Source organism: Fukomys damarensis, unplaced genomic scaffold (assembly GCF_012274545.1).
Source record: "Fukomys damarensis isolate Sample0158 unplaced genomic scaffold, DMR_v1.0_HiC HiC_scaffold_35, whole genome shotgun sequence".
In the NCBI taxonomy this organism is placed as follows: Eukaryota; Metazoa; Chordata; class Mammalia; order Rodentia; family Bathyergidae; genus Fukomys; species Fukomys damarensis.
Genome location: NW_022900947.1, coordinates 56,900,719 through 56,927,709, shown reverse-complemented (window position 1 = coordinate 56,927,709; position 26,991 = coordinate 56,900,719). Strand labels below are relative to the sequence as shown.

Below are 26,991 nucleotides of genomic sequence, written 5' to 3'. Positions count from 1 at the left end.
TAAGAGTTCTTTATAATTAAGACACAGTTTTTAAAAATGAACATTTAATTAAAAGTAATATTTTCCTTCCTGCAGTTCCTACGACTGTCTGCTTGATGACCCTTTTGAACATGATTGGCCTAAACTCCCAGAACTTCCTGGAATAAATTATTCTATGGATGAGCAATGTCGTTTTGATTTTGGTGTTGGTTACAAAATGTGCACTGCGGTACGTTACCCACAGTCAATTTAATTTTTTCATCTTGAAATCTGTTTGTGAGCTTTGCAGGCCATGTAAGGGTAAGAAAAGCCACCAGCTATTCTGTGTTTGCTTTCTATTTAGATGCAGAAACCAAATGTATTAAATATGCTACATTTTTTAAACCTCGGGATATAGTAGAAGGAAGCAGATCTTCTATTTTACAAAAGAAAAAGCTGAGATTTAGAGAGGATAAGCAACTCAGAAGTCACCTTCTGCTGGAGAGAGATGCTTAGCTTTGCACTGAGGCTGTCTGGCTCTGAATCTTCACATTCTTTTCTTTCCCTAATTTCTCAGAGGTGACTTAAGGATTGGACACCTTGCTATTCTGTGGCTCGATGGCCAGAGTTCTGTGTGTGTGTGTGGCCGCCGGAAGGGTTATGCTGGTGTTCAACAAAAAGTCAGCTAGTGTTGCGTGGCCTCAGCAGGGTGTAGTGTGCTTGGCAGTATCCCCAGCACTCTGAAGGCTCAGATGAGAGGCTTGCAACTTCCTGCCAAGGATAGAAATTTTATGATTTAACCAGACTTTGTCTCAAAAATAAAAATAAATAAACCAAAATAAAGAGGGCTGGAGAGGCAGCTCATTGCAAAGGCCCTGGGGAAAACAACAACAAAAAAAGAGGTAGATGTCATTGCCTGGGTGGATCAAGTCGTAGAACTGGTATTAATTAAATGTGTGACCTAGACAGCTTATTTAATCTCTCTGGCTGACTCGTGTGTAAAATGTGGTTAACAGTAGTATTAATCTCAAAGGTTTGGCAGTGTAGTTAAATGGCTAGACCAGTGAAAGCAGAGAATAAGTGCTGCATGGAATCCACTGCAGGTATTGTTCCATGCAATCATTCAGACTGGAGGTGTGTTCTATAACATTTCCGTGCCAGTCTTTTTAGAAAATAGAAAGAAAGTGTTTTTGTATGGTTAAATACTTTTTTGTGTTACTTCCAAAAAATAAAAGTATTTATTGATATTGAGAAGAAAATTGATCTGCTGTTTGAAATCTTCCATATACAGCCAGTTGGCCCATCTCCTAATTACCTGTATTGGTGTTTCAGACCTGAGACCTTTGGGTTAATGTCGTGGAAAATACAAGTTTTAGAATGACAACAACAAAAAAAAATCGTGGTCTAAAATAAGCACTAATAAATAATATCTGTGAGCATAAGGCTACATATGGGTTAATTAGCAAATTAGCAGTACATGGATATACTGTGCTTGCTATTTTTTAAAAAGTTTTTTGAGACGAGATCTCATTGTGTAGTGTAGGCTGGCCTTGAACTCACTGTGTCTGGGTGTCTTCCTGCCTCAGCCTCCCAAGTGCAAAGATTATAGGCATGTGCCACCATGCCTGGCTATGTTTGCTGTTTTTAAAAACTCTAGCCAAAGAATGGTAAGATGCTTACATTTAGAAAAAGAGCAGATGAAGAGTACATACAAGTGTGTGTGCTTACATCCACATCTGGACATTATAATGCAGTGTCTTAGGAAAATAAAAAACATTTTAGAGAATGACAAAACCCAAGTTTGATCCTGGTTCTGGTAGAATCTTGTAACTGACTGTGATTTAACCTGTGGCCTCTGTTCCTCAGCCAGGGTTGGTGTGCATATCAAGTACTGTGTCTGGGAGGTGCTTTACAAACTACGTGAACATACTGTGATATTGTATTGTGAGGGAGCACTTCATCTGACGCAGAAAATCTGACAACTGTTTTCTACTTTTAGTCAACTAATTATGAGCTTTTTATTATTTATGTCTTACAAGTTTATACCTACAGGAATAAAGAAAAGCCATTCTGATAGCTTGAGAGCTGTTAAGCCACTGTAATAAGATTTTGTATTTCAGCCTTTCATGATAATTTCTAACACATTTTAAAATTCTAATACTATCTGTTTGAAACTCTGAGAGTACAGGGATCACAAAATTGAGTAGAAAACCCCAGACAAAGCATTGTTTATCATTGTTGTTTGACAAAGTAAATGTATTCTACTTGGAATCTGTTTTTTGTTTTGGGGCTTTTCTTTGAGGCAGGGTCCCGCTATGTATTTCAGGCTGGCCTTGAACTCCTGGTGATTTTCCTGTCTCTGCCTCCCGAACTGCTGGGATCACAGGCACGCATCACCGTACCCAGCTCTGCTTGGAATCTTATGTAGTATTATTTCTCTGTGATCGTAACATTGGCCACTGACTTGACTTGAAATTGTGCAAGAAGCAAGACAGGCAGAAATGTGAGGGTGTAGCGTGGGCTCATGCCGTGCTGCCTGAAGTTCAGACATTTGTTCTTTCTCTTCCAGTTCCGCACCTTTGACCCATGCAAACAGCTATGGTGCAGTCACCCTGACAACCCCTACTTCTGCAAGACTAAGAAGGGGCCCCCGCTCGATGGCACCGAATGTGCTGCTGGGAAGGTGAGTGTGCGAGGCAACAGTAGAGGACTATAATGCGCCAGGTGACCATCGTTGGAAATCCTAGCCGATGCTGAGCACAGCTGTGCTCCATTCTTGTCTATGCCACAGTGGTGCGGCTCCTGGAGAGGCTCAGTGGGATGGTGTCTGTTGGCTTCTTGTGGCTGCTGCAACAGATTACCACAAATTTTGTTGCCTAAAACACCAGAAATTTATTCCCTCATGGTTCTAGAGGCCAGAAATTTAGAGATTTTCACCGAGCTGCAGACAGGACCACTTCTCAGGGCCGCAGCGTGGCCTCTGTTTTGGCCACTCACCTCCCTGTACTGAGCGGCCGTCCACAGGCCAGCCTGTGGCTGCACTGCTGCAGTGTCTGTCTCTGTGGCCAGATTGCCTTTGCTCTTCTGTTTGGCGGGTCCCTTGACCCCTCTTAGAAGGACACATGGAGTGGCACTTTGTGTCCACCTGGATAACCCAGAATAATGTCCCTAATTTGAATCATTAGTTTAACCTAATTTGCAAAGAGCCTTTTTCCAACTGAAGTCACATTTACAGGTAGATTAGGATCTCTCACCCTTGGGACCACCACTCAGCAGAGTCTCTGCCTCCTGCCAGTGGGTTTGATTTACGTATTGAATCCCATTCCTGTGACAGTTTCCTGGAAATAGTCATGTGAGTGTATACAGCAGAGTTGGTCTTGCTCCTCAGGGAAACATGCCCAGAGGTTTTAAATCTCAAATCGTGTAGGCAGGACTGAAAGCTCAGAAGCTGGCAGAGTGCCAGGCTATGCTTCTCAAGAGCAAAGATCTCAAAACAAAGGCATATTCAGAGCATGAGCCCAAGAGCCTTGACTAGTTTAGAAATAACATTATAGATGGGACAAAAGGCTGGAAAAGAAGATCAATGCAGCTTTTGGTTATTTTAAAGGCCAATTTAAAATGTGTACAAACTTACTTGTGATGAGAATATATGTAATAATAAGACCTGTGATTACAAATACTTTCATTGTGTCCAACTCTATGCTAAATGTGATATATAATACTTTTATTTGGGGAGATCTTGTAACAAAATATTGTCTAGAATGAAAAGGAATAATGAGGTAATCAGTTCTGAGTTTATTAAAGAGTGATCCCCTATAATCAGCTCTTGACAGGCAACTCCCTTAAATAATGGTGTTGTATTTAATTCTACAAAAGTCAAGTTTAAAGAAAATTATTTCATTGTATATAGTAAGAATAAGCAAGTTAAATATTAGGAAGGGAAATACCGAGTACCTTTAGAACGCCTGCTGTGCACAGAGCACTGTGATAAGGCCCTCTGGAGTCAGGGTACAGAGTCCCTTGATTGTTCCCTGGTCAGGGCCACCCACTACTCATGGACCTTTCTGGGCCTTAATTTTCCTCATCTGAAAGGGTAAGGTCCTTATCTGATCTATCAGGATCATTGTGAATTAAATTTTATAAGGTAATCAATCTGGATGTGGTTTTGAATGTTATGCGTATTATCTTCTGAGTTGAGACATATGTTCTTGTATCCATTGTCACTCACAGAATGCCTGAGGTGGTAGAGGCAGTGGGAAGGAAGGGCAGAATGACACTTCCTGGCAAACCTGGCGAGTTGTGATGTCACCCCCAATTTGCTGGTGATTATATCACTTAAAAAGTTGCCTGAGTTAACGTATTTTTATTTTAGTTTTATAACAAAAATACAACTCTGAGTTCCCCTTCCATTAGGCTATCTGAAGAGTGTAATTGCTTTTGGACATTTTGAATGCATCGTTACCTAGAAAAAAAGAAGCAGAAGAGGAAGTGAAGACTTTTCCTAGAAGGAACTTGGTAATGACTCCGGCCTCGGTGTCAGCGTGATTTTCACATGGCCTTTGTCACTGTCCTCAGTGGTGCTACAAAGGACACTGCATGTGGAAGAACACCAACCAGCAGAAGCAGGATGGCAACTGGGGCTCCTGGACCAAGTTCGGCTCCTGCTCCCGGACGTGTGGAACGGGGGTCCGCTTCAGGACGCGCCAGTGCGACAGCCCCACGTGAGCAGTCTCTGTAACCCTTGTATGTTCTGATAGACTGGAAGGGGCTTCCTATCCTGTTGTTAGTATTCTGTTTCACACAGCACACATAAGATGTAGGACATAAAATGAATGTTCACAATTCATACACCACTGTAGCTTTGGATCAATCATCATTTATGCATCTTGTGAAGATGATGCTGTCATGAAGAGGAGAACCGAACCTTGGTGGAAGAGAGGTTGTTCTGGAGAGCATGCTATTGAGAGTTTAGGGGCTGTGAGGAAGCACATCGCAGCGCCCTCAGTGCAGGGACGGGGGAGCATCTCAGGATGGTGCCGGCTGAGTTCCACACCCCCCGAGAAGTGCAGTGGCTGCACAGAAGGGCAAGCCAGGGTGGCAGTGGGTGGCCAGGAGTGAGGGGAATGTGTTTGTCTGTCTGTTTGTTCACTCTCACTTGGGCTGATGCCACTCAGTCCCTGTTGTATACTCCACAAACTGTTTTCTGAAAGACAAAAATCATGGAGTTGTTAAATTCAGGGTGTCCTCCCTGGTCTAGGGTGAACATGTGAGCAGTCCTTTATCTGTGCAGCGGGATATCTGAGTATGTCTCTGATGAGAGCACTCACACCACATACTCCTTTCACAGGAAAGGTGATGTCCTGCAGAAAAGCAGCACAGACAATCAAAATGATCTTAATAAGGGCGGCTTAGCCTCCCTATAAGGCAGGGTTTATCATAAGTACTTAAACATGTTACCGCTTGGGATCCTCAGCGTTTCTCTATGGAAAATAGTATTGCTATTTGAATTTACACAGGAGGAACAGAAGCACAGAGCTGTGACCAGAGTTGCTCTGAATTGCATCTTTGTGTTTTATACTCATTAGAGACTCTTAAGCCTATGTGCTTGCTTTTTCTTCCTATTTATGTGGGAAGAGCTGACTCTGGCTGAGCTTGAGTCCTCTGCCCTGACGCAGGGAGAGCAGGAGGCTGGGAAGGGCCGGCCGGGTCCAGGAGGAAGCCCATGCTCATTCACTGCTGCAGGCAGCTGGTGCTGGCGCTGGGCCCATGCGGCGTCTGCAGGCTTTTCCAGTGTGGTCTTTCCCGCAGGCCCATCAATGGCGGTCAGGACTGTGCAGGAGTCAACTTTGAGTACCAGCTGTGTAATACGGAAGAGTGCCAGAAACACTTCGGGGACTTCAGAGCACAGCAGTGCCAGCAGCGGAACTCTCACTTTGAGTTCCAGGGCGCCAAGCATCACTGGCTGCCGCATGAGCACTCTGACCGTGAGTTCCCCACTCCTCCTGGCAGGCCAGCACCTCGCCCGGGGGCTGGGACCCCACCTGGCAGCAGGGAAGCCCGGCATTCTTGAGGTCCCGGTGCCCTGGCTTCCAAGCCAGGTGGTTCCTCTCTCTAGAGGTACAGATTGTGCCCGAGACTTCCTGGCAAACAGCATGACCACCTCACCAAGGAAACGCCTGGTAGGAAGGGATGGATGCCTGCTAGAGAAGCTAAATTGCCTGATTCAGCCACAATCTCTCTACTGGGAAATACGTCTGCATAAGTGTGATCTTGCCTTTTGGAAAAACTGGAGGGAAATGCAGTTCACATATAGCTGGGCCAGATCCAAGAAAAAGACTATTTCTTAGTAACAAAAGGCACTTCATAGTGTTTTGCCTTTGTCTTGCATGGTGACACACATCTTTAACTCCAGCACCCAGGAGGCTGAGACAGGAGGATCACCATGAATTCAAGGCCAGCGTAGGCTACATAGGGATTCAAGTCCAGCCTAGACTACATAGCAAGACCCTGTCTCAAAAAAAGTGGTTAAGTTATATAAATTACATTTAATTAATGAGATCCTGTGAGAGGCACAAACTATGCTTGGTTGTTGAGCTGGACCAAAAAGAAATCCTGTCAGCACTCTGAGCATTGCTAGAATACAGCTGGTTTAGAGTTTGGTACAGTCTGGAGCATCACAGGCTGGCTCACAGCAGTGCCCTGGGACCTGAGGTCCCTACCCAGTGATAGCAGAGCCTGTGCCCTCTCAGGCAGCCCAGGTGGAGGATGAGCCATCACCTTCTTACTGCACAAGTGTGCCAAATGTGCCACTAGCCATGCACACTTCCCTCTCACTCTGCTCTGTTGACTTACACAGTATTCTTTTGTTGTCAGGAACCCGTGCTTAAACTTTGTATTTTAAACATTAAGTTAAGCTGTGCATAATTAATTTTTCTTCCCGTCATGCAGCCAAGAAAAGGTGCCACCTGTACTGCCAGTCCCGGGAGACAGGGCACACGGCCTACATGAAGCAGCTGGTGCACGATGGCACGCGCTGCTCCTACAAGGACCCCTACAGCATCTGTGTGCGCGGCGAGTGTGTGGTGAGTGCCCCCGCCCCGCCCCACAGCCGCTGGTGCTGAGTACTCAGTAGATGAGATGAATCTGCAAGACCCTGTGCTTAGCAAATTCGGTCTTGGGTCACTGGGGGAATCAAGAGCCAAGTAGTTTTCCCAGTATCCAGCCACACACTTTTTCCATGGGGATCCACCGCTGAGATCACAACCACAGGAAACCGTGTATGTGCTGTGAGCTGCCACTAAAATTCAAGGTCTTAAAAATAACGTAATGCTAAGTGTTTTATCTTTTGTTTGAAAGATAATAAAGTTCTTTCTCCCTCTCTTTCTAAATTGATTCTAAGTGGAAACATTGTATTCCACATCCAAACAAAAATTCTAGAGAAGCAAAACAGCTTTGTCTGTTTAATCTTTCCTTAAAACATGCAGCTCCTTTCTTTCTGTTCAGAGTTAAATTGATATGAAATTATCCTGATTAGCTGAAGCACATGAACTCCTAACGTCTACTTCTTTATTGCTTCAGCAAAACTAAAATATCCCGGTGCCTTGGTGTTGAAGTGAAGAGTCCCTCAGTGTCTATGAGTCTCTCTCATGTCGCTCTGCTGTGGCCTCATCCACAGGGCATTTGTAAAGCAAAGACACGTGTAGCTCGTGGAGCTGAGGGCCAGGCAGCCCATGGGTAGTGCTGTGCTGAGTGATGGCCGAGGGCATGGCTGCTGCCTCATAGGGGAGAGGGGAAGGGGAGGTGGCTTGTGGCTTGTGCTGGGGAGACAGAGGGTGTCTTCATAGCAGCATGGGTTTGCCCCCGAGGCAGAAGCCTCATAGTTTCCACACCTTCTTCACCCCTGTCCCCAGGGTTGTCACACTGGGGAGTAAGTTCCCAGCATGTGCTTTCTGAGGGAGACACGTACAGGCCCTGACAGTGTGCCTGGCAGAGAGCCTAGTGCATGACATGTATATGCCTTCTTTACTTTCCCTGCCCGTGGCCACACCAGTCTTGCGAGTGCAGTGCCATGCAGTGTAGTGTCATTATTCTGCAATGGATTATTTTAAGGACCCACCCCTGACCTGAAACCTTCAGTGGCCCTCTGTCCAGTGAGTGTGAAAATGAAAACTGTACCTTCCACAGCCTCCACTGTGCCCAGCAGGACTTTCCCCTACGATGCAACTTTCGCCTCCCATTCACATAAAGGCACTTTCATTCCTGACTTCCAGCCCACTTCCGCTGAGTACATGGTTTTCCTGCTCTGCCCCAACTTTGTGTTCCCGGAGTGCGGTCCACTCTTTGCCCCTGACGGACCTGCGAAATGTCCAGCACTTTCACAAGGCCGTATCTCACACCACCCTAGCTTTTACAGACTGCACTGTGGTGTATAGTGTGCAGCCATATTGCTTAGTACAGTTGTAGTTATATATAAAGTGTATAACTCACTGATTTTATTTAAGGGAAAAGCACCATATTTTTTGGTTTTCTTTTCTTTTCCTTTTGCTTTCCTCAGCATCAGCTATCTCTGTGCTCCATAAACGTACATTTGAGGATTGAGATAATTACAGTGAGATAAACACTTCTCTGGACTGAAGATATCTGCCCCTTGTTACAAGAGTAGAATGCATTTAGCCACACACTCACTTGTCCTTTAGAACTGTGATGGTCCACAATGTGAGGCCAGTTTGAGGCAGCTGCGCTGGCTGTTATCGAACAAATGGTTCATCATCCTTTTTGTGAGCTTTCCTGCCTGGTGCATTATGAAATAACCACTCTTAATGTCTTCTTTCCCCAGAAAGTGGGCTGTGACAGAGAAATTGGTTCCCATAAGGTCGAGGACAAATGTGGCGTCTGTGGAGGTGACAACTCTCACTGTCGAACTGTGAAGGGGACGTTTACCAGGACTCCCAGGAAGCTCGGTGAGTCTGGGCTCTCACACGTGGGACCCACCTCTTTCACTTGTGCTTTTGAGGCTTCTTTAGCAGTGCAACATTTTCTCAAAAAACTGACAAAGATTACCTGGTGATTTTTTAATTTAAATTACCTTCTAAGGAACTATCTAAAAATTTTAAACTCAGACTCTAGCATTTATGATGAGAAAATAGCTACTAAAAACAATATAAATTATAGAAGTTAACTACAAGATGTACTTTTTGTTTTATTTTACATTTTTAATAAACTGGAGGTAAAACTGATGCCTACTTTGAGTACCTGTTGCACATAAATTGTTTGCCAGGATTTAAAACATTGTAAACCTCTAAGTAAATATAACTTTTCTAAATGCTGCATTGGTTTGAATTCTTTTATTTTAAAAACAAAAATTTTATTCTGTTTGTAAATCAAATCTAGGATCTAAATTTCACTGAATTTTAAAATATTTATTTAAAAATAATTTGAGATACAACGAACACTAATCTGAGGTCTGATTGTGTAAGTGGGAACTTTTGTACTTCCTGTACTGTGAGGACCTGCACTAGGGCAGATGGAACTAAGAGCTGTCTTCCTGCAACAAGCCATATGTGAAACCATAGCACTTTCACAATACTCACTGGAAGTTTCATTAAAGGTTGTGATCTAAACATTTATTATTGAATAACTTTCTGAATTTGGAACAAATATTCAGCTATTCAGTAAGGATTGATTGGGCAAACACTTCTGGAAAGTAAACTTTTAAATATAAAACTGATATGATACTTTGTTAAAGAGTCTCCTGCTACACCTTCTGGTTTCCATGGAATCACATGTACTGTTCTCCAGCTCACTGTAAAATAATGAACTGTTCTTTCTCTAGAGCGGTTACATGTTGTTCTTTTGGGTGCAAAATGATTGATTTATTTTATTTCCAGAGTGAAGTAATTAAGGACAAAAGATTTTTGCCGTGACCTATAGTATGTATGGTAAGGTAAAGATACTGAGGTTCACATAGTTCAAAAATTATTCCAAACCAGAAAATGAAGGTCAAAAGAACATGAGAAAGTGTCCATCAGTAAGGCAGATTCCAGCTGTTCAGAGATAACCTAACCCTGTGTCATGGTAGCGATTCCGTGACTAATTAAACTTTTCCAACAGGGAAACATTTCAGCAAGAGGTGCCATAAAGAATTCGACTTGCTGGAAAATGAAATCTGCAAGTATTCAAGTTCAAATCACCTATACTGTTTTGCATTCAAACTTAGTCTTGCTTTCACTGACTAGTAACAGTTTATTGCCATTAGCTAATATATTGTAAATATATTTTGACTTCAACACGTAAAATTACAGAAAATATTTTATATCTTATCTAATGAAATATATAAGGCTTATGGGATAGTCAGTGAAATAGCAAGACATTGGTAAACATAAAACCTCCACTAATTAAAGACATTCTATTTAAGGGAAGACGAGAGGAGTGTTCACTTTACCCAGAGGAGCTCATAATGTTTCTCTTGTTGAAACAAGAGAAGGTAGAAGTGTACTGGTTAAATTGTAGGAAACTGCAGAGAAATGGGCATCCATAAATGGCATCAAGCTGTTTTGCTCTATGTGGCATTTTAAGCATGTGTCTTCTATATATCTATTGTGATATATTGAGGCAAAAATACTACATTTTATGTGTTGGACTTCAGCTTAGGACACCTTGATCCACCAGTGGCTACTCCATTTCCTAAGGACACTAGTAAATATGGTGAAAAGCTGGATGAATCTATCCATAGGCACCTATTAATTGTATATAGACAAATGAAAACAAAGAGTTTTTCCTAATTCCATCAATAATTTTGTATTGATCACTAAATTCCTGTCAATACTGGTATTTTATGTTATGTGTTCCATAATGTACGGAAGGTGTAGCTTATAATCCATGTATTCACCTATTTTTATGGAAATGTGATATAGTATCTTGGTCTATTTGGCCCTTTGTTGGTTTATGGTTAGGATCTTAATTCAAAGTGTTCTTAAGATAACTTTTGGGACTGATACTATTAAATTTTGTCATGTATAACACTGACAGTAATAGGAGTGATTCATAATTATAAGACCCAGAGCAACCAGTTTTAAGCCTCTTGATTTTATCATTCCAGCCTATAAGACTGAATTTAGGGTGCACAGAAAGCAGTATGTGAGGGATGCCTGGCACGATCTTCAACCCAAATGGTTTAGCAAAACCTACAACACAGACTTTAAAATAGCCCCACATACAACCTGTTTAAAACTTTAAAATTCATTGCTAATCACAAGAAAAATAAAACCTGCTCACCAGTTTTTCTTATATAATTTTTTAGGAAAAAATTAGGCTCTTCAATATGAAAATACTCCCAATTATTAATGGTGCAGCCGTTTATAACTGTCTTGTGTACTTTTAAAACAGTGTGTGGGGGCAGGAAAGGTGTCTCCAGAAGTTTGGCACCTAAAGACTTTTACTTTGAAAGGGTGGTTTAGAAGGCCAGAGTCACATTAGAGGGACACAGAAAAGTACAGTATTTGCCTGAATTGTTGTTGGTACAATTCATAGATCAACACAAGGTCAATGACTAATAAGTTGGTTTCAAGATTAACTTTTTCTCTTCTTTAATTGAAGTAAGTTTCCTCTACTCACTCTGGGATGTCACGGTGCTTTGGAGTTAAGTTCTGAAGCCACCTTTGTGGTTTCTGGGTGCCCTCTTCTGCAGACAGGAGCCTCCTGAGCACTCAGTTCAGGCCGTACTAACCATTGTTGTCGCTTTGTTTCTTTTTTGCTTCCTCCCGTATTCACCACACATGCACAGGGTACCTTAAGATGTTTGATATCCCCCCTGGGGCTAGACATGTGTTAATCCAAGAAGACGAGGCCTCTCCACATGTTCTCGGTAGGTGTTCTGTGTGCTGGCTGTGCTCTAACCTGCAGCATGCCCTGAAATGTCAGAGAAGTCATGGGTACCACCGTGTGGGTGTGCAGCCAGGAGGGAACCAAAATTGCTGTAGATACCTTGCTAAATATTATGTGGGCTTTGTCATTTCTCCCAACTATTTGTACTTTAAAACAAGAAGAAAACTTTAATTTTTGGTAGACAGTGGTGATTGGTCATAATGACATGAGGGAAAAACAAGTTTATATTTGTTAATGCACTTTTTGGTCTATATTAAGGGATGAGAATAATAACTGATAAAACTTACTGAATTAAGGAGGAATACCAGAAAAATTCATTTTTAGTTTGAAAATAGTTGGTTGATTATACACCTCCCCTTATTTTTATTGAACTTAAAGTTCCTTGAGTAAAAAGCAACTGTCGGTGGATTTTGCTAGTCTTAAAATTTCCTACTAGTCTATCTGAAAAGTGCCAGGTGGCTTTTGATTGACACACAGATCTGTTTCCATGGTTAAGTACTATTTCCAAAAGAAGATTCTTTCCTTTTTTATGAGAGCATCGTATGGAAACATCACTTTAATGGAATCTCTGTGTAAATATAAACAGCTTTTGCATATTGAAGCACTAAGATTTTTGAAACAGGTATTATGTTGACTTAAAAATGAATTGTTTTATAATGTTTCATACAATTGTTTTTAAAAAAATATTTAAATTATATTCCCTATGGGATGCCACTGCCTTTAGACGTTCAACCTTAGTTGTTTCTCTAGTGTCTCAGATTCCTTATTCTTCATCCTGGAGTTCAGATTATTACTCTCTGACTAAAAGCTAAAGGAGGATAAATATGTTTAGAATTATATTGTCACTTTTTTATGGTGCTGAAGATGAAATCCAGGGCCTTGCCCGTGCTAGGCAAGCTCTCTGCTACTGAGCTATATACCCACCTTTTACAAATCTTCACGTTTCCTACACATTTTCAGTGATGGGGGTCGTTAGGAGACATTGTGTTCTAATTTAGCCCTACATGCTGATACATATCTCCAGAATATATGTTCATTTATTCTTTTCATCCACTGATTTTATAATATACAGTGGCTGTGATAAAGTGGGAACCCTATTAGCAGTAAGCAGCTTTTCCTGACTACAGAAGTAGGTGATATGGATTTAGAAATTTTGGAACCATCAGAAAAATGATTGGCATATGAACCTGTTCAGCTTTTTTAAGTCACTATAAATATTTTGATCAACTTAAAGATGATACTATAAAGAAGCCCTTATGTTCTTTCCATTTAACAAAAACTATATGCATCACTGGAGAAATACCCAGTATTGTCAAAATAGTCCCAGCTTTCTGTGGAAATGTAAGAGATGATGAGTTAAAAACTGTTCTTCTCTTTGAAAGTGTTTTCAAATAAGAATATTTGCAAACACTATTTTTGTTTAATTGTCTTGCACATGATGTTGATTATCTGGAAATGCTTCTTGAGAGTTTTTAATGCCCAATGACAGAATGGGAATGATAGCAGAACTAACACCCATTTTGATTGCCTGATACTAATTAACATAGTCACTGATTTGTAGAAGGGGACGCCCTTGCTTATGGATCTGCAAGTTGAAGTATGATAAAATAGATGCTTGGGTTGCTCATTTCTCTTATTTAGCAATCAAGAACCAGGCTACGGGCCACTACATTTTGAATGGCAAAGGGGAGGAAGCCAAGTCACGGACCTTCATAGACCTTGGCGTGGAGTGGGATTATAGCATTGAAGATGACGCTGAAACCCTTCACACTGACGGGCCTTTGCACGCCCCTGTTATCGTTCTGGTATGTGGTGCTGTAGGCACTCTGAAGTCGTTTCGGCTTAAAAGCTCACAATGAATGTTTCTGAAAACATCTTGGGCATTAGCATACTTAGTTGCTTGTTTTTTATAATTCCATTTGTCACCACCCAACTTTTTGCACAAAATTATCATATATTTTAATACGTATAGATACAACATTACAATTTTTTATTTAAGTAACAAGTTATGTTTTAGGACAACAAAAAATAAAAAGTAGGGTTTTATGTTTACTCACAACTTACTATTTCTGATGGTTGTCATCCTTCCTTAGAGATCTGCCTTGCCAGCTGGTATTGCAGTGCATGTCTGTGCCTCTGCATGAAGACCTTCTGGCAGCATTTCTCTGGTTCTGCCCCTTCTCATACTTGTTGGGTGGATGTACTAGCAAAGAATTATCTCAGCTTTCACTTATCAGAAATATCATCTGGTTCACCCTCATTTTGAAGACTGTCTTTACTAGTTACAGCATTTGGAGTTGTTAGGATCTTGGAGTTTTGTTTTTTATTTAAACACTTTAAAGTTGTCTTCATGTGCTGAAAGGGAGTGAGAGGCATTTTGAGGCCGGTTGAAGAAAACTGCCTATGTGCATGCCGCATAGTCCTGCTTGACTTGTGTGAAGTTTTACAAAGCTGTGGGAGGGCCCTGAGCAGAGGAGGCCCTGGAGCTCCAAGGGAGAGGTCTGTCTGGGTTTTGTCCTTGACACCACCACGGGCAATGACAGGATGGGACCCTGATTCTCAAGGTCTGTAGGGCCCAGTTTGGCCTTGAGCTGCCTTAGCCTTCCACGTGCTGGGATTACAGGCCTGACTCGCAACGCCTGGCAGGGTTTGCTCAGAATCTTGACTCTCTGCATTATTTCACTTCTCACAATACTTCAAGGTAACTGCTGCCCACTTGTTCTCCTTTCCACTGTGAAGCTCTTCTACCTGTGGGATAAGGCAAGTGAAACTTCCATAGCTCTGAGGCTCTGTTCATTCTTTTATAATCTTTTTAAAAATGTGTTCTCAGATTGGATAATTTCTCTTAAGCTCTTTGTAAATTCACTGTGTTATGTGACCTCCAGTCTGTCCTTGAGTAGACCATTCATTCTTGGTGTCAGATGGTATACTTTTCTAGTACTCTCTCTCTTCAGTAATTTCCATTTCTTTGCTGAAGTTTCCATATGCTTGCTTATTCGGTCTTGCTTATCCATGCTGTTTCTGTTGTCGGCGTTTTCCTTTTTGAGTAGGAGGCATACTGTCCTACATCTTACAGTTCTTTTTACCGTACAACAGACATTTCAGATGATAGCTGTAAGGCGTTTGGTTTTATTATGCAGGCAGTCAGGTTTTGTCAGATCCTTTGAACCTGGTTTTCTTGGTGAGGACTGCTTTAGTTTTGTTCCTATTCTTACAAGTAAGGCCTCTTTACTCAGGGTGGGGAGTTATCCCACTCTCCTCCCCACTCCCAGCCCAGTAGCTGCCCCACACAGGGGTAGGGCTGGTGCCGGTTCATGCCCAGAGGCCTTCAGCAGAGGCCTAGCTACTGTGGGGCCAGGCTTCTTGGGCCCTGCAGATTGCAGAGCTCAGTGGTGTCTCCTGAGTGCCCAGCTCTCTGGAAGCCTTGTGCATGTTGGATGCTTGTGCTCTCGGCCTGTCCCTGTCCCCACAGGCTCTCCACTGCCCCAGAGTCCCTCATGGGTTCTGCCTAGTTTTACAGCTATTCACACGGGGAAGGTACCTCCATCATTCTTTCATGGGAGAAATCAGAAAACACCTGTTGGACTTGAAATGTGTTATTGGTTTCTGTGTACAAATATTGATTGGATCGCTGTTAAAAATTATACTAATCTAAAGCCAAAAATTTCCTCTCAAGTTTGCCCTTTTTTTTGTAAAATGATTACCATTTTGAAATGTCCCTTCAGATCTTTTGATAAAGTTGTAGGGTTTTTCTTTTCTTTTATTGAGTGTTAGGAGTTATTTATAATCACTGAGTCCTTTGTGAAATGTATGATTTACAAATATTTTAGTGTGCAGCTTCTTTTTCTTATGTTAGCTTACTAAAGTCCAATTTATGAATTTTTCTTTTGAGCATTGAGATTTTGATGTATTAAAAGAATTTTTGCCTAATCCAACATCAAAACATTTGTCCTGTTTTTTTTTTGGAATAATCTTATAGTTTTGCATTTTAGGTGTGTGAACCAGTTTGAGCTAATTCTGTATAAAATGTTTTTTTTTTCCTTAACTTTTATTAGTCCATGCATGCAGTATGTAATTCACAGTAGGGGATTAGTACATATTCATAACACATCTCAATTCCTTTTCTCCCTCTCTCTCCCACCCCCATTTTATTTTTCCAGCCCCGATTAATTTACCATACAAGATAATATAATACAATAAGTTAATTATCATATATACAGATTGAAACCAGACTAATAGGCAAGAAAACATGTAAGATAATTGTACTAAATTAAGGCACACTTTTAGATACATTGTCCACACTGGATTACAATACTTCTTTCTTTCTCTTTTTTCCTATTATCTATCATTTATTTCATACTTTTTATGTATATTGAGTTTTTCATATAAGAGAAACCACTCAGTATTTAAGCTTGTGTGTCAGTCACTTCACTTAAAATTATGCTCTCAAGATGCATCTGTTTTTCTACAAATAACTTGTTACCCTTCTCATGGCAGAGTAGAACCTCGCTGTGTATAAATACCGCCGTTCATCTGTTGATGGCTATATGGGCCGTTCCTAAGACTCAGCTATTACAAACTGTGCTGCTGTACACATGGGTGTGTCTACATCACTGTGCTGTCATGTCTTTACTCTCTTGGGAAGATACCTAGAAGGGGAATAGCTACGTCAAATGGGATTTCTACTGTTAGCTGTTTAAATCCATAATGATTTCCATAGTGGTTATATCAGTTTATATCCCTACCAACGATGGAGCAGGGTTCCTCTTCCCCACAGCCTCACCAGTATTGGTTACTGGTTGATTTCGTGACAGCAGCCATTCTTTCTGGAATGGGATGGGGTCTCGGTGTTGTTTTAATTTGCATCCCTCCAATAGCAGCGTTGAACGTGTTCCATGTATCTGTCGGCTACTTGTACGTCTTCATCTGGGCAAAGGCTATTCATTTCAGATGCCTAGTTTCGGATTGAGTCATTACATTTTGGGAGGTCTAATTTTTTTTAGTTCTTTCTTTATTCTAGATATTAGTCCATTTCTTGTGTCTGAGGAATAGCTGGGAAAATTTTTTCCCATTCTGTAGGTCATCTCTTCACTCTTGGTGATTTCCTTTACTGTGCAGAAGCTTTTTAATTTGATGTGATCCCATTTGTTTGTTTGTTTGGTACCAGGTATCAAACTCGGGACCTTGAGCTTGTAAGGCAGGCGGCGGATGTGATCCCATTTGTTCATTCTTGGTGTTATTTCTTGTGCAAGCTGGGTTTTGTTTAGGAAGCCTTGGCCTACACCTCTGTCTTCAAGAGTTTTACCTATTTTGTCTTTCAGCCAATCAAGTGTTTATCTTCTGCTGTTTAGATCTTTGAACCATTTTGATTTTGCCTGGTAAGAGATGCAGGGCTAGGTTTGACCTTCAGCATGTGCACAACCAGTTTTCCTAGCAGCATTTGTTAAAGAGGCTTTCTTCAGTGAAAGGATTGGCCCCTTTGTCAAAAATAACATAGCTGGTGTGACTGGAGTTGTTTCTACATCTTCTGTTCTTTCTGTTCTGTTCCGTTAATCAACAAGTCTTCCCCCGGCCCCAATAGCACTGTCATTTTTATCACTGTAGCTTGGTAATATAACTTGAAGTCCAAAATCATGATGGCCTCTGCCTTACTCTTATTGCCTAGAATTGCTTTTGCTATTTAAGTCTCTTCAAGTTCAGTATGCATTTTAGGATGGCTTTCTCCAGTACTACAAGGAATGCTATGGTACTTTGGGATTATGTTAAATCTGTGTAACAGTTTTAGCAGTATGGCCATTTTTTACTTTATTGGTTTCTGTCTATCCAGGAACAGGATTGAAGAGGATATCTTTCAATTTTATGACATCTTCTTCTTCAATCTCCTTTGTTGTAGTTTTCATTGTAGGGGTCTTTTGCTTCCTCAGTTAGGCTAATTCCTATGTATTTCATTTTTTTAATGCTATTATAAAAGGTATGGTTTCCCTAATTTCCCTCTCAGTGAGCTTCTTATTGGTGTACAGGAATGCTATTGATTTTTGAGTGTCGACTTTGTGTCTTGCTGCACTGCTGAATTTGGATATTATTCCTAGGAAATCTTTTGGTAGAGTTTTTGGAGTCTTCTTTATAGAGGGTTGTGTCATTAGAAAATAATAATAATTTAACTTCTTTCTGCTCTCTATATATCCCTTATACTTCCTTCTCTTGTCTTATTGCTCTAGCTAATGTTTTAAGGACTTTATTAAACAGAAGTGGTCATAGTGAACGTCTTTGTTTATCCTTATTTTTGAGAGAAACCTTTTAGCTTCTCTCCATTTAGTGTTATGTTGGCAGTTGATTTGTCATAGGTGGCTTTTATCAGGTTGAGATACTAACCTTCTATTCCTATTTTATTCAGGGTTTTTTTTTAAATCATAAATACATGTTGGATTTTGTCAAGATACCTTTTCTGCATCTGTTGAGATGATCATGTGATTTTTGCCCTTCTGTTTATGTAGTGTACTACATTCACAGATTTGTATATGTTTAATAATCCCTCCATCCCTGGAATGAGTCCTGCTTGGTCATGATGTTAGGTTTTTGATGATTTCTTGCATTCTGTTTGCCAGTGTCTTATTGAGGATATTTTTCAACTGTGCTAATTAAAGAGAATTGCCTATAGTTCTCTTTTTTGTTTGAGTCCTTTTCTGGTTTTGGAATCAGGTTAATGTTTGCTTTCTAGGAATGACTTTGGAGTATTGCTTCCCTTTTGATTTCATTAAAGAGTTTGAGAACTGGTATTACATCATCTCTAAAATTTTTGTAGAATTTAGCAGTGAATCTACTGGGATCTGGGCTTTTCTTAGTAACTTTTCTGTTACTTCTTCAATTTCACTGACTGATATTGGATTAGTTGGGATTTTTATATCTTGGTTCAGCAAATCTGTCTAGAAATGTGTCCATATCCTCTGAATTTTCCCATTTTATTAGAGTACAGGTTCTCAAAGTAGTTACCAATAAATTTTCAAATTTCAGCAGAATGCGTTGATATTTCACCCTTTTTTATTTCTAATTGTGTAGATTTAGGTCATTTCTTTCCTTTTTTGAGTGAGATTAGCTAAAGGTTTGTCTGTTTTGTTTAATATTTGAAAGAACTAAAACCAACTCTTTAATTCATTGACTCTTTGTATTTTTTCTTAGTCTCAATTTCATTACTTTCTACTCTGAACTTTATCATTTCCTTTCTCATATTAGCTCCACGCTTGGATTGTTCTTGTATTTCTAGCAACTTATTTGACCTCATTCTGTTTTTTGGATGTAGGAATTCACTGCCATGAACTTCTCTCTCAGGAATGTTTTCATTGTGTCCCATAAGTTCCCATATGTTGTACTGGCATTATCATTTGATTGTAGAAACTCTAATTTCTTCTTTAAATTCACCTGTTATCCATTGATTATTCAAGAGAATGTTGTTTCATTTCCATTTATTTGCATACTTTATGTTCTTTCTTTAGGCATTGATTTCTAGTTCTATGATATGATAATAAGCATGGGATAATTTCATTTCTTTTGCATTTACTTAGGCGTGCTTTATTAGTTAATACATGGTCTGTTTTGTGAAAGTCCCATGTGCTGCTGGGAAGAATGTGTATTCTGTTGTTTTTAGATGGAACAATCTGTAGATATCTAATAACCATGTACCTGTCAAATTATTTAAATATAGGAAGATCAAAAATTTTACATTTTAATTTTTATAAGAGGAAATATAAAAAAGACAATTTTATCAGTTTATTCAATACAAGAATTGGCTGGTCGAAATGACACCTTCCAAGTGACACTTGGGATTGTATGTAGACAAACACTATCCAAGTAACGCTTGGGATAAACTGTTAAGTGGTTAAGTCCCTTTGTTTGAAGATTTGATTCAACTCTGATACTTCTTTGTTGAGTTTTTGTCTAATTGATCTGTCCATTTGTGACAGTGAAATATTGAAGTCCCTCATTACAATAGTATTGGTATTTTTCCAGTTTTTCATGTCCATTAGTGTTTGTTTTATGAAGTTGGGTGTGCTGGCATTTGGCACATACATTTATAACCATTACCTCTTTCTGTTGAATTGTTCCCTTAACTAGTATATAGTGACCTTTTTCACTTTGTCTCTTCTGATCAGTCAGCATAAAATCCTCTTTGTCTGAAATTAGGATAGCAACTCCTGCTTTGTTCTGGGGTTCCATTGCATGGAATATTGATTTCTATACTTTTGATTTTTAATCTGAGTTTTTTTTAATTAAATGTATTTCTTGTATGCTGCATACTGTTGAGTTTTCTTTCTTCATTCATTTTGTCAATCTGCATCTTTTTTTTTTTTTTTGATTGAGGAATTGAGGCCATTCATCCTGAGAGTTATTCCTGAGACATGACTTATTCTTGTCATTGCATTAGTTTTCTGCTGGCTTCTTTCCTTACCTTTTCCCCTAGCTACTTGTCCTGCCAGGTATATTGATTCTTTTTGACTTGCAGAAATTTTTTTTGACTTGCTGAAATTTTTAGCTTTATTGTCTCTTTATTGTCCTTGAAATTTTTTTGTAATGCTGATTTGGTGATCATGAATTTGTTGAGGCTGTCCTTGGCATGGAAATACCTTATTTCTCTATGAATTTTAAAGGAAAGTTTGCATTATACATAAGTCTTCATGGGAAATTGTTATCTTTTAGGGCTTGAAACAGTTCATTCCAAGCTCTCCTTGCTTTTAGAGTTGATGTAGAAAAGTCTGCTGTGATTCTAATGGATCTACATTTGTATGTGAGTTGTTGCTTTTCTCTAATAGCTTTTAAGATGTGGTCCCTACCATGGACTTGTGAAATTGTGAGTATAATGTGGCACAGAGAGGTTGTCCTTTGGTCCTGGCTGTTTAGGATTCTGTGTGCCTCATTTATCTGTATGCTTGCTTCTTTCACTATATTGGAGAAGTCTTTTGCCATTACTTCTGTGAACAAGTTTTTTTATGACATTCATGTCATTTTCTGATCTTTCACTTATTCCAGTTATTTTAGGTAATTTAGTTATTGGGTCAGTTTTTTAATTTCTCTTTCTCTTTTTTTAAGTTGTCTTTGAGTAGTTGATCTTTGAAAGCATCATTGTCTTCTAGCTCTGAAATTTTGTCCTCATATCAGTCATCCTGCTGCGCATATTTTCAATATGATTTTTAATCTGGATTTGATTGAAACCTTCTCATGTTCTGTAATTCTTTGCTAAATTCGTTCACGTTTTGTATCATTTTGTTTAGCTCATCTGGTTCTGAGAGCTCTTGCATCTTTTTTATTTTTACTTACATTATACATTTAGTAGTATCTTCTCTAATACTGCTGAGTATCTCTGTGAGCTATTTTCTAACCTCCTCTGCTATGCTTTTGGCAATTCAGGTGTGTTCCTTACACTAACCTCTTGTGCCCTCTGTATTGGCCTTTGGGGAGCTATGGGTTTTGGGAGGCATTTGTTGCCTTTTCTTTCCATGTTTCTTTTGTCTTTGTTCATTTGCTTTGTGCTGAGGTTTCTGCATGCATATAGTCTAAATACTTGTTGCTAGTATAATGATATCCTTAGTTGCTTTTCAGTGATTTATTTTGTGTGTGGCTAACTATAATTCTTTGTCACAGCCCCAAGATTCAACCACCTTGGTTATTTTGCGGATCTTATAGGATGCAGTGTACTCAGCCCAGCAACCATATTTTCTGGAAATCTACTCCAGTACTGTTAATGTTACAAAGGTCATCTGAATATTAGCTTACAGAGAAATAGTTATGTGACCCTATTAATATCAGTTGAAATACCCACAGTAGTATTACCTGAGACAAATTAGATATTAACATAACATAAGAACCAGTTATGTACAACCATTATTTCTAGAGAATTAGACATCAATTACAATGTAAACATTAAGAAAACCCAGGTATTAACTTACAGCTAATATGTACTAAGCTAACAGCTATATCTCTGCTAATGGTACAAAAAAATTCAACAATAATTTTACAGAGTTAACTACCAAAACATTAGCGATGCTTTATGGCTATACTGTTAAAGATTTAGAGTTTGGGAATGGCAGGATGCAAAAGGAAAATGTTGAAACTTTAAACTCAGTGATATGAGGAGGAGAGAGAAGTTGTACAAATGATCTTGTTGAGAGATCCCAATGATGAATGTAACTGTACTGTATGCTTAAAAAGTACCAATAAACTCAATAAGATTAAAAAAAGATCTTATTGAGGAGTATAGAATTGGTAAAGGTAGGAAAAAAACTAGCAAGAAATAGAAGGAAGAAAAAGAAAAAAGAAAAATTATATAGTGAGTAAAAATAAAGAGTGAAAAGGGGAGAAAATTTAAAAGGAACAAGAGGAAAAGTTAGAGAAATAAAAGAAAAAAAGAGATTAGAAATAAGGCTAGAGGACCAAAGAAGATTACCAAAGCCTTAGAAAAGTGGTGCAGGAGACAGGAGGGAAGGAAAGAAGAAAAAACAAAATCAGGAACAAAACAAAAGAACTAAAAAAATGTTCACACTCACAAAGAATCAGAACAACCAAATGAACAAAAACAACAATAAAAACATCAAAAGCAATTTTAAAAAAGGAAATTTCTCTGTGATCTCAGGTCTGTGGTTATCTTCTGGGGTCGATGGGTTTGTGTCAGTGTCCAGTTCAAGGAGTGACTCTGCTCTTGCTGGTAGACAAAGACGGCAATCAGGGCAGCTCACCTGCCAAGCAAGCTGGCAGTAGAATGAGAGTGATGTGCCAGTTCTGCGACTTTAAAATCCACACAAGTCCATGCTAAGCCTGGACTCTGGTTTTGGAAGTGAGGCCTGAGTCATGTGTAATGCTCTGGGTGTCTCTTGCTGACCTGACCATGGACATCTGCGGTTGTCCCTCACCCAATCACTGTGGAGGTTTAACACTAAAAGCCCTGAGATGAAGCCAACCGTCAGCTGCTCTGAGTTCTAGATCAGTTGGCTCCTTTCTAAAATGACATCTGGCCAAGCACCCTCTCCAGAGGACACGGCAGTCACTTGGACTGGAGTCACCCACCAGATGTAGTGCACAGAATCCACTGCTGCACTCCACAGGTGTGTTTCTTCCTGGAGGCCTTTGGAGTCACCCACTTTCACTGGGACTCTGTACATTCAGTCTTCCTTTCTCACACCAGAAGCCAGAAACCAGGAAGAAAATGCAAAGTTCCCCCTCCTTTTTCCGCACTGTGATCTATCTCTTCAATTTCTCTGAGGCTCCAATTTCCCTGTCACATCCTTCCTATGTCTCAGAGATCCACCTCCTTCCTTCTTATCTTCCCCAAGTTGTTATTTGCCAGGATTCTGAACCTTGGAGAAGCTGATTTGTTGCTGCTTACTGCTCTTTAGTTTCCTGTAGGAAACTAAAAAGTTCTTATCTTTGCATGTAAATGTCATCATTATTAATTAGTTGCTGCATAACAGTTTACCCTGGTGGCTAAACACAAGCTGTATTTTCCATAGTTTTTGTGGATATGCATCTGAAGGCAGCTTTCCAGAGTATCTCTGCCAGCAGTGGATAAAGTCACCTCATACTTCCCTAGTGTTGGAGGTGACTGCTTCCCTGCTTGGTCCTACGGCTGGTGAGCCATCTCATAAGATTGTCCCCAAGCTTTTCCATATTGTGGTGGGAAAAACTCATTCCCTTACCACCTGTGCCTCTCCCCCAGGCTGCTCTAGGCACTGATTTCAATTGCAGCGAGCAACTCATAATAGGTGCAACCAAGACAGAAGTCACTACCTTTTAAACCCTAATCTTGGACATGTTTTTATAACTATTAACATGTCCAATTCCAGCACTGTTAGTTGAAATACTGCTCTCTGTTAATTTTCCTTTTCATTTCATGTCAAAAATTGTCCAAATTTAGGTAGATCTCTGTCTGTACTCTCATGCTTATCCACAGGTTACAGCGAGTATATAAACTAATTAGAATGCTACTAGAACAACTAGGGATTAGAAGCTGTATTGCACTCTTAATAATTACATTGCATTCCTTTCCATCAGAACAGTGTATGGTTTCAGAGCCCTGAGCTGTAACTACCACAATAGGTAGATGGCCTCAAGCATGGCCTGCTGGTTATAATGGCACTACAGCTAGTGAGAGGGAGGCACAGGAAGGAGATGTGTGGCCAGGAAAGAGGAATTCTGGCTCAGTGCTCCATTACCCAGAACTTTCTTTCCCCCCTGGTAAACATGGAGCCCCAGAGCCCATGTGGGACAAAGCTATGGAGGCTGAAAGAATTAGGTCTCTGGCTAGCGGGTGAGAGTTAGTACTTGACTGCTAATGTTGTTTTGAAAATCAAAGATGAACAAAATAGAAAATAGTGTGGAAATAGCCAATTCTTCACTCCACCGAGTTTAGTATATTTGGTTTCACAAATGAAAGCTGGTCCCAAGTTTAGTTTAAAATACCACTGAATTGCATTTGTTTATCTCTGTTTTTGATTGGTACAACCCTATAACGAGTACAGTAAAAATGAACTGGGCATGGTAGCACACACCTATGATACCAGCACTATGGGAGGCTGAGGCAGCAAGATCGTCATTTCAACTCCCATCTGGGCAATTCAGCAACTGAGCAAGCCCTTGTCTTAAAAATAAAAAATGAGTTGGAGTTGTAGGTCAGTAAGAGAGTTCTGGGTTCAATCCCCACTGCTGAAAAAAAAATTAAGATATTTTTCTTTTTTAAAAATCTGCTTTGCCTTAAACAAAAGAAAAAGGCAAATGACAAACTTGAAATATCCACAACTTTTATTACAAAAAGGGGTAATGTTGTTTAGTAATCTATGTACCAATGAAAACAAGGATTGACAGCCGGGTGTGGTAGCGCATGACTGTAATTCCAGCACTCAGGAGGATCACTGAATTCGAGACTAGCCTGGTATACATAGTGAGTTCCAGGTCAATCAGTCTCAATTACATAGTGAGACCCTGTCTCAAAAACAAACAAACAAAAAAGAGGATTGACAATCAGGCTGCACAACATATAAGAAGTACACATAGGAAAATGAACTTGTCCAGCTGTCAAATAAATAACTCATTCCTACCTAATTAATGCAGGTGAAAATTATCTATTGTGCTAAACTACAGCATTTTCATATACTTTCCTTATGAAAATAGCAGTTGTTCTAATTCCCCTTGAAGGCCATTCCCCAGTCTTTTCAAGGATATCCAGTGTTTGTGCTGTGTGGACTCTGTCAGAAAGTCAGATCCCCATAAAGGTGGGGATGGTGCTGCCCCATCCAAGTAGGCACTAGTGAGTGAACAGTGAACTAGTGAGCAGCGTCAGTGTTAAGACTACACAAGCATGGGCAAACACCACTTTTAGGCGTATGTACTGTCTGGGGAGATGTTCGTACCACAGGAGGTGAAACAAGCAAAGTCAGAACCTCTACACACCCTGCCATGCAGTATCCGAGGAGTGTCCCAGACCCCAGCACTGACTGGGGGGCCCTCTGATTCTGTACAATATGCATGGCCTTTATTTTCATCATGTTTCCCTAATGTGTATATTTTCTGGAGAGACATTATCTTTCTTATGATAACAAAAGTTTATTATCAAGAGCAAGTGTAAAATGTACCGTGGAGATGGCAATTTCAGGAAGCCTACAGTGACTACTAGAACGTTATTTTTGTAATACAAGCACTCTTTCATGTATGCCTTTTTTATATTCAAAATTTTATGTTTGCCTTTTTTCTTAAACAGTGTATACTTACACTTGAGTCAATAGGAACAAAAACATTGTATTTTCTAAACTACTTGAAGTTTTCCATTGTCGATAAGCACAATTTTCTTACATATTTATAAATTTTCGCCAAAATTTGAAAATGCTCAGTTGACTTACGCATCCATGTCATGTACATGCTAGATTATACCTCAGGAGAACGACACCCGCTGCAGCCTGACATACAAGTACATCATCCACGAGGACTCTGTGCCCACCATCAGCAGCAACAACGTCATCCAGGACGAGCTGGATACGTTTGAGTGGGCGCTGAAGAGCTGGTCGCAGTGCTCCAAGCCCTGTGGTGGAGGTACGAGATGAGCACGCTTGTTGTATTAAAATGTAACCCATGAAATAGCCATTCTTGCTTCTACTTCCAAAGACGGCATTTAATTGAGGCTGCATGTGAGGAACACCAAACACAGCAACTAAAGTGTAAATGCAAAACATTATTATGGAGATTTGCGGAATCAGCAAGAGAATTCCATTTGTAACAATGGTAGAACATAAATTCTCTTGCTGTTTGCCCTGGGGTTCTTTGTGTCTCTGACCCAGCAGTGGTGCTCTTGATTGCATTGCCTTCCCTAAGCCCTCCTAAATTTAGTATGCTCAGTAACCTTTTTCTCCACTTCCCATGTCTGTGCATCAGTTTCCATTTGTGTTAATGAAAGAGCTACAGCTATACACGAGTATACCACAAACTGTGCTGTGTCTTTGGAAACCACTGTTATTCTGAATGCTTTATATGCTAGTGCATGAATACTTACACTGTTCTGTGAGACAGCTACTCTTTTTGTCACTGTTGTTCTGGTGGCAAAACAGAAGCACAGAGAAGATAATTAATTTGTCCCAGATGTGGAATCTAAAGGCAGCACCCTGTGTTCTTAATCCACGCCCTTCCCATGGCATTCCTGCCTCTGCCTGCCTCAGAGAAAACCCTCCGAACTGTGCTCAGTTCCTGCCATCATGCACTCCTCCATTTCTGAACAACAACATTGGCCTGGACAAAATTCTGTCCAGTAGACAGAAGAACACAAAGGGCTGTCACAGACATGACAGCGAATAACAGAACGAAGAAATGTGTTCATGGAAGAAAATGCCTGAGTAAACCATGTACAACGTACAGTGGAAGAAGGCATTTTTCAAGTGTGTCTGAGGGGAGAGACAGAATGGTTTAGTTATCAAGAAAGATGTTGAAAGGGGTCTCGTGTGCCCCCTTCAGGTGTCCCCTTTCCAATCAGGTTACTCACACACCGAGAAGTCCGACAGGAGATCTTCATTGTAGAGAGTCAGGTGGAGCACAAAGGCCAGAAGGCGGAGAGAGAGAGAGCAGAAAGAGCAGAGAGAGAGAGAGAGAGAGAGAGAGAGAGAGGAGGGAGAAGAAGAAAAAAGA

The 26,991-nt window shown here is 40.2% G+C and overlaps 1 protein-coding gene across 3 annotated transcripts in view; it reads left to right on the top strand.

Moving 5' to 3' along the window:
- Positions 1–26,991, top strand: part of Adamts3 (ADAM metallopeptidase with thrombospondin type 1 motif 3) — a 275,045-nt gene that overhangs the window by 233,334 nt on the left and 14,720 nt on the right. For all 3 annotated transcript variants that reach the window (XM_010610872.2, XM_033758851.1, XM_033758850.1), the window contains 9 exons: positions 76–208; positions 2,528–2,641; positions 4,534–4,679; positions 5,767–5,942; positions 6,907–7,040; positions 8,795–8,918; positions 11,741–11,821; positions 13,483–13,646; positions 25,743–25,908. In XM_010610872.2, coding sequence (XP_010609174.1) covers positions 76–208; positions 2,528–2,641; positions 4,534–4,679; positions 5,767–5,942; positions 6,907–7,040; positions 8,795–8,918; positions 11,741–11,821; positions 13,483–13,646; positions 25,743–25,908 — 1,238 coding nt within the window. The remainder of the gene's footprint in view (positions 1–75; positions 209–2,527; positions 2,642–4,533; positions 4,680–5,766; positions 5,943–6,906; positions 7,041–8,794; positions 8,919–11,740; positions 11,822–13,482; positions 13,647–25,742; positions 25,909–26,991) is intronic.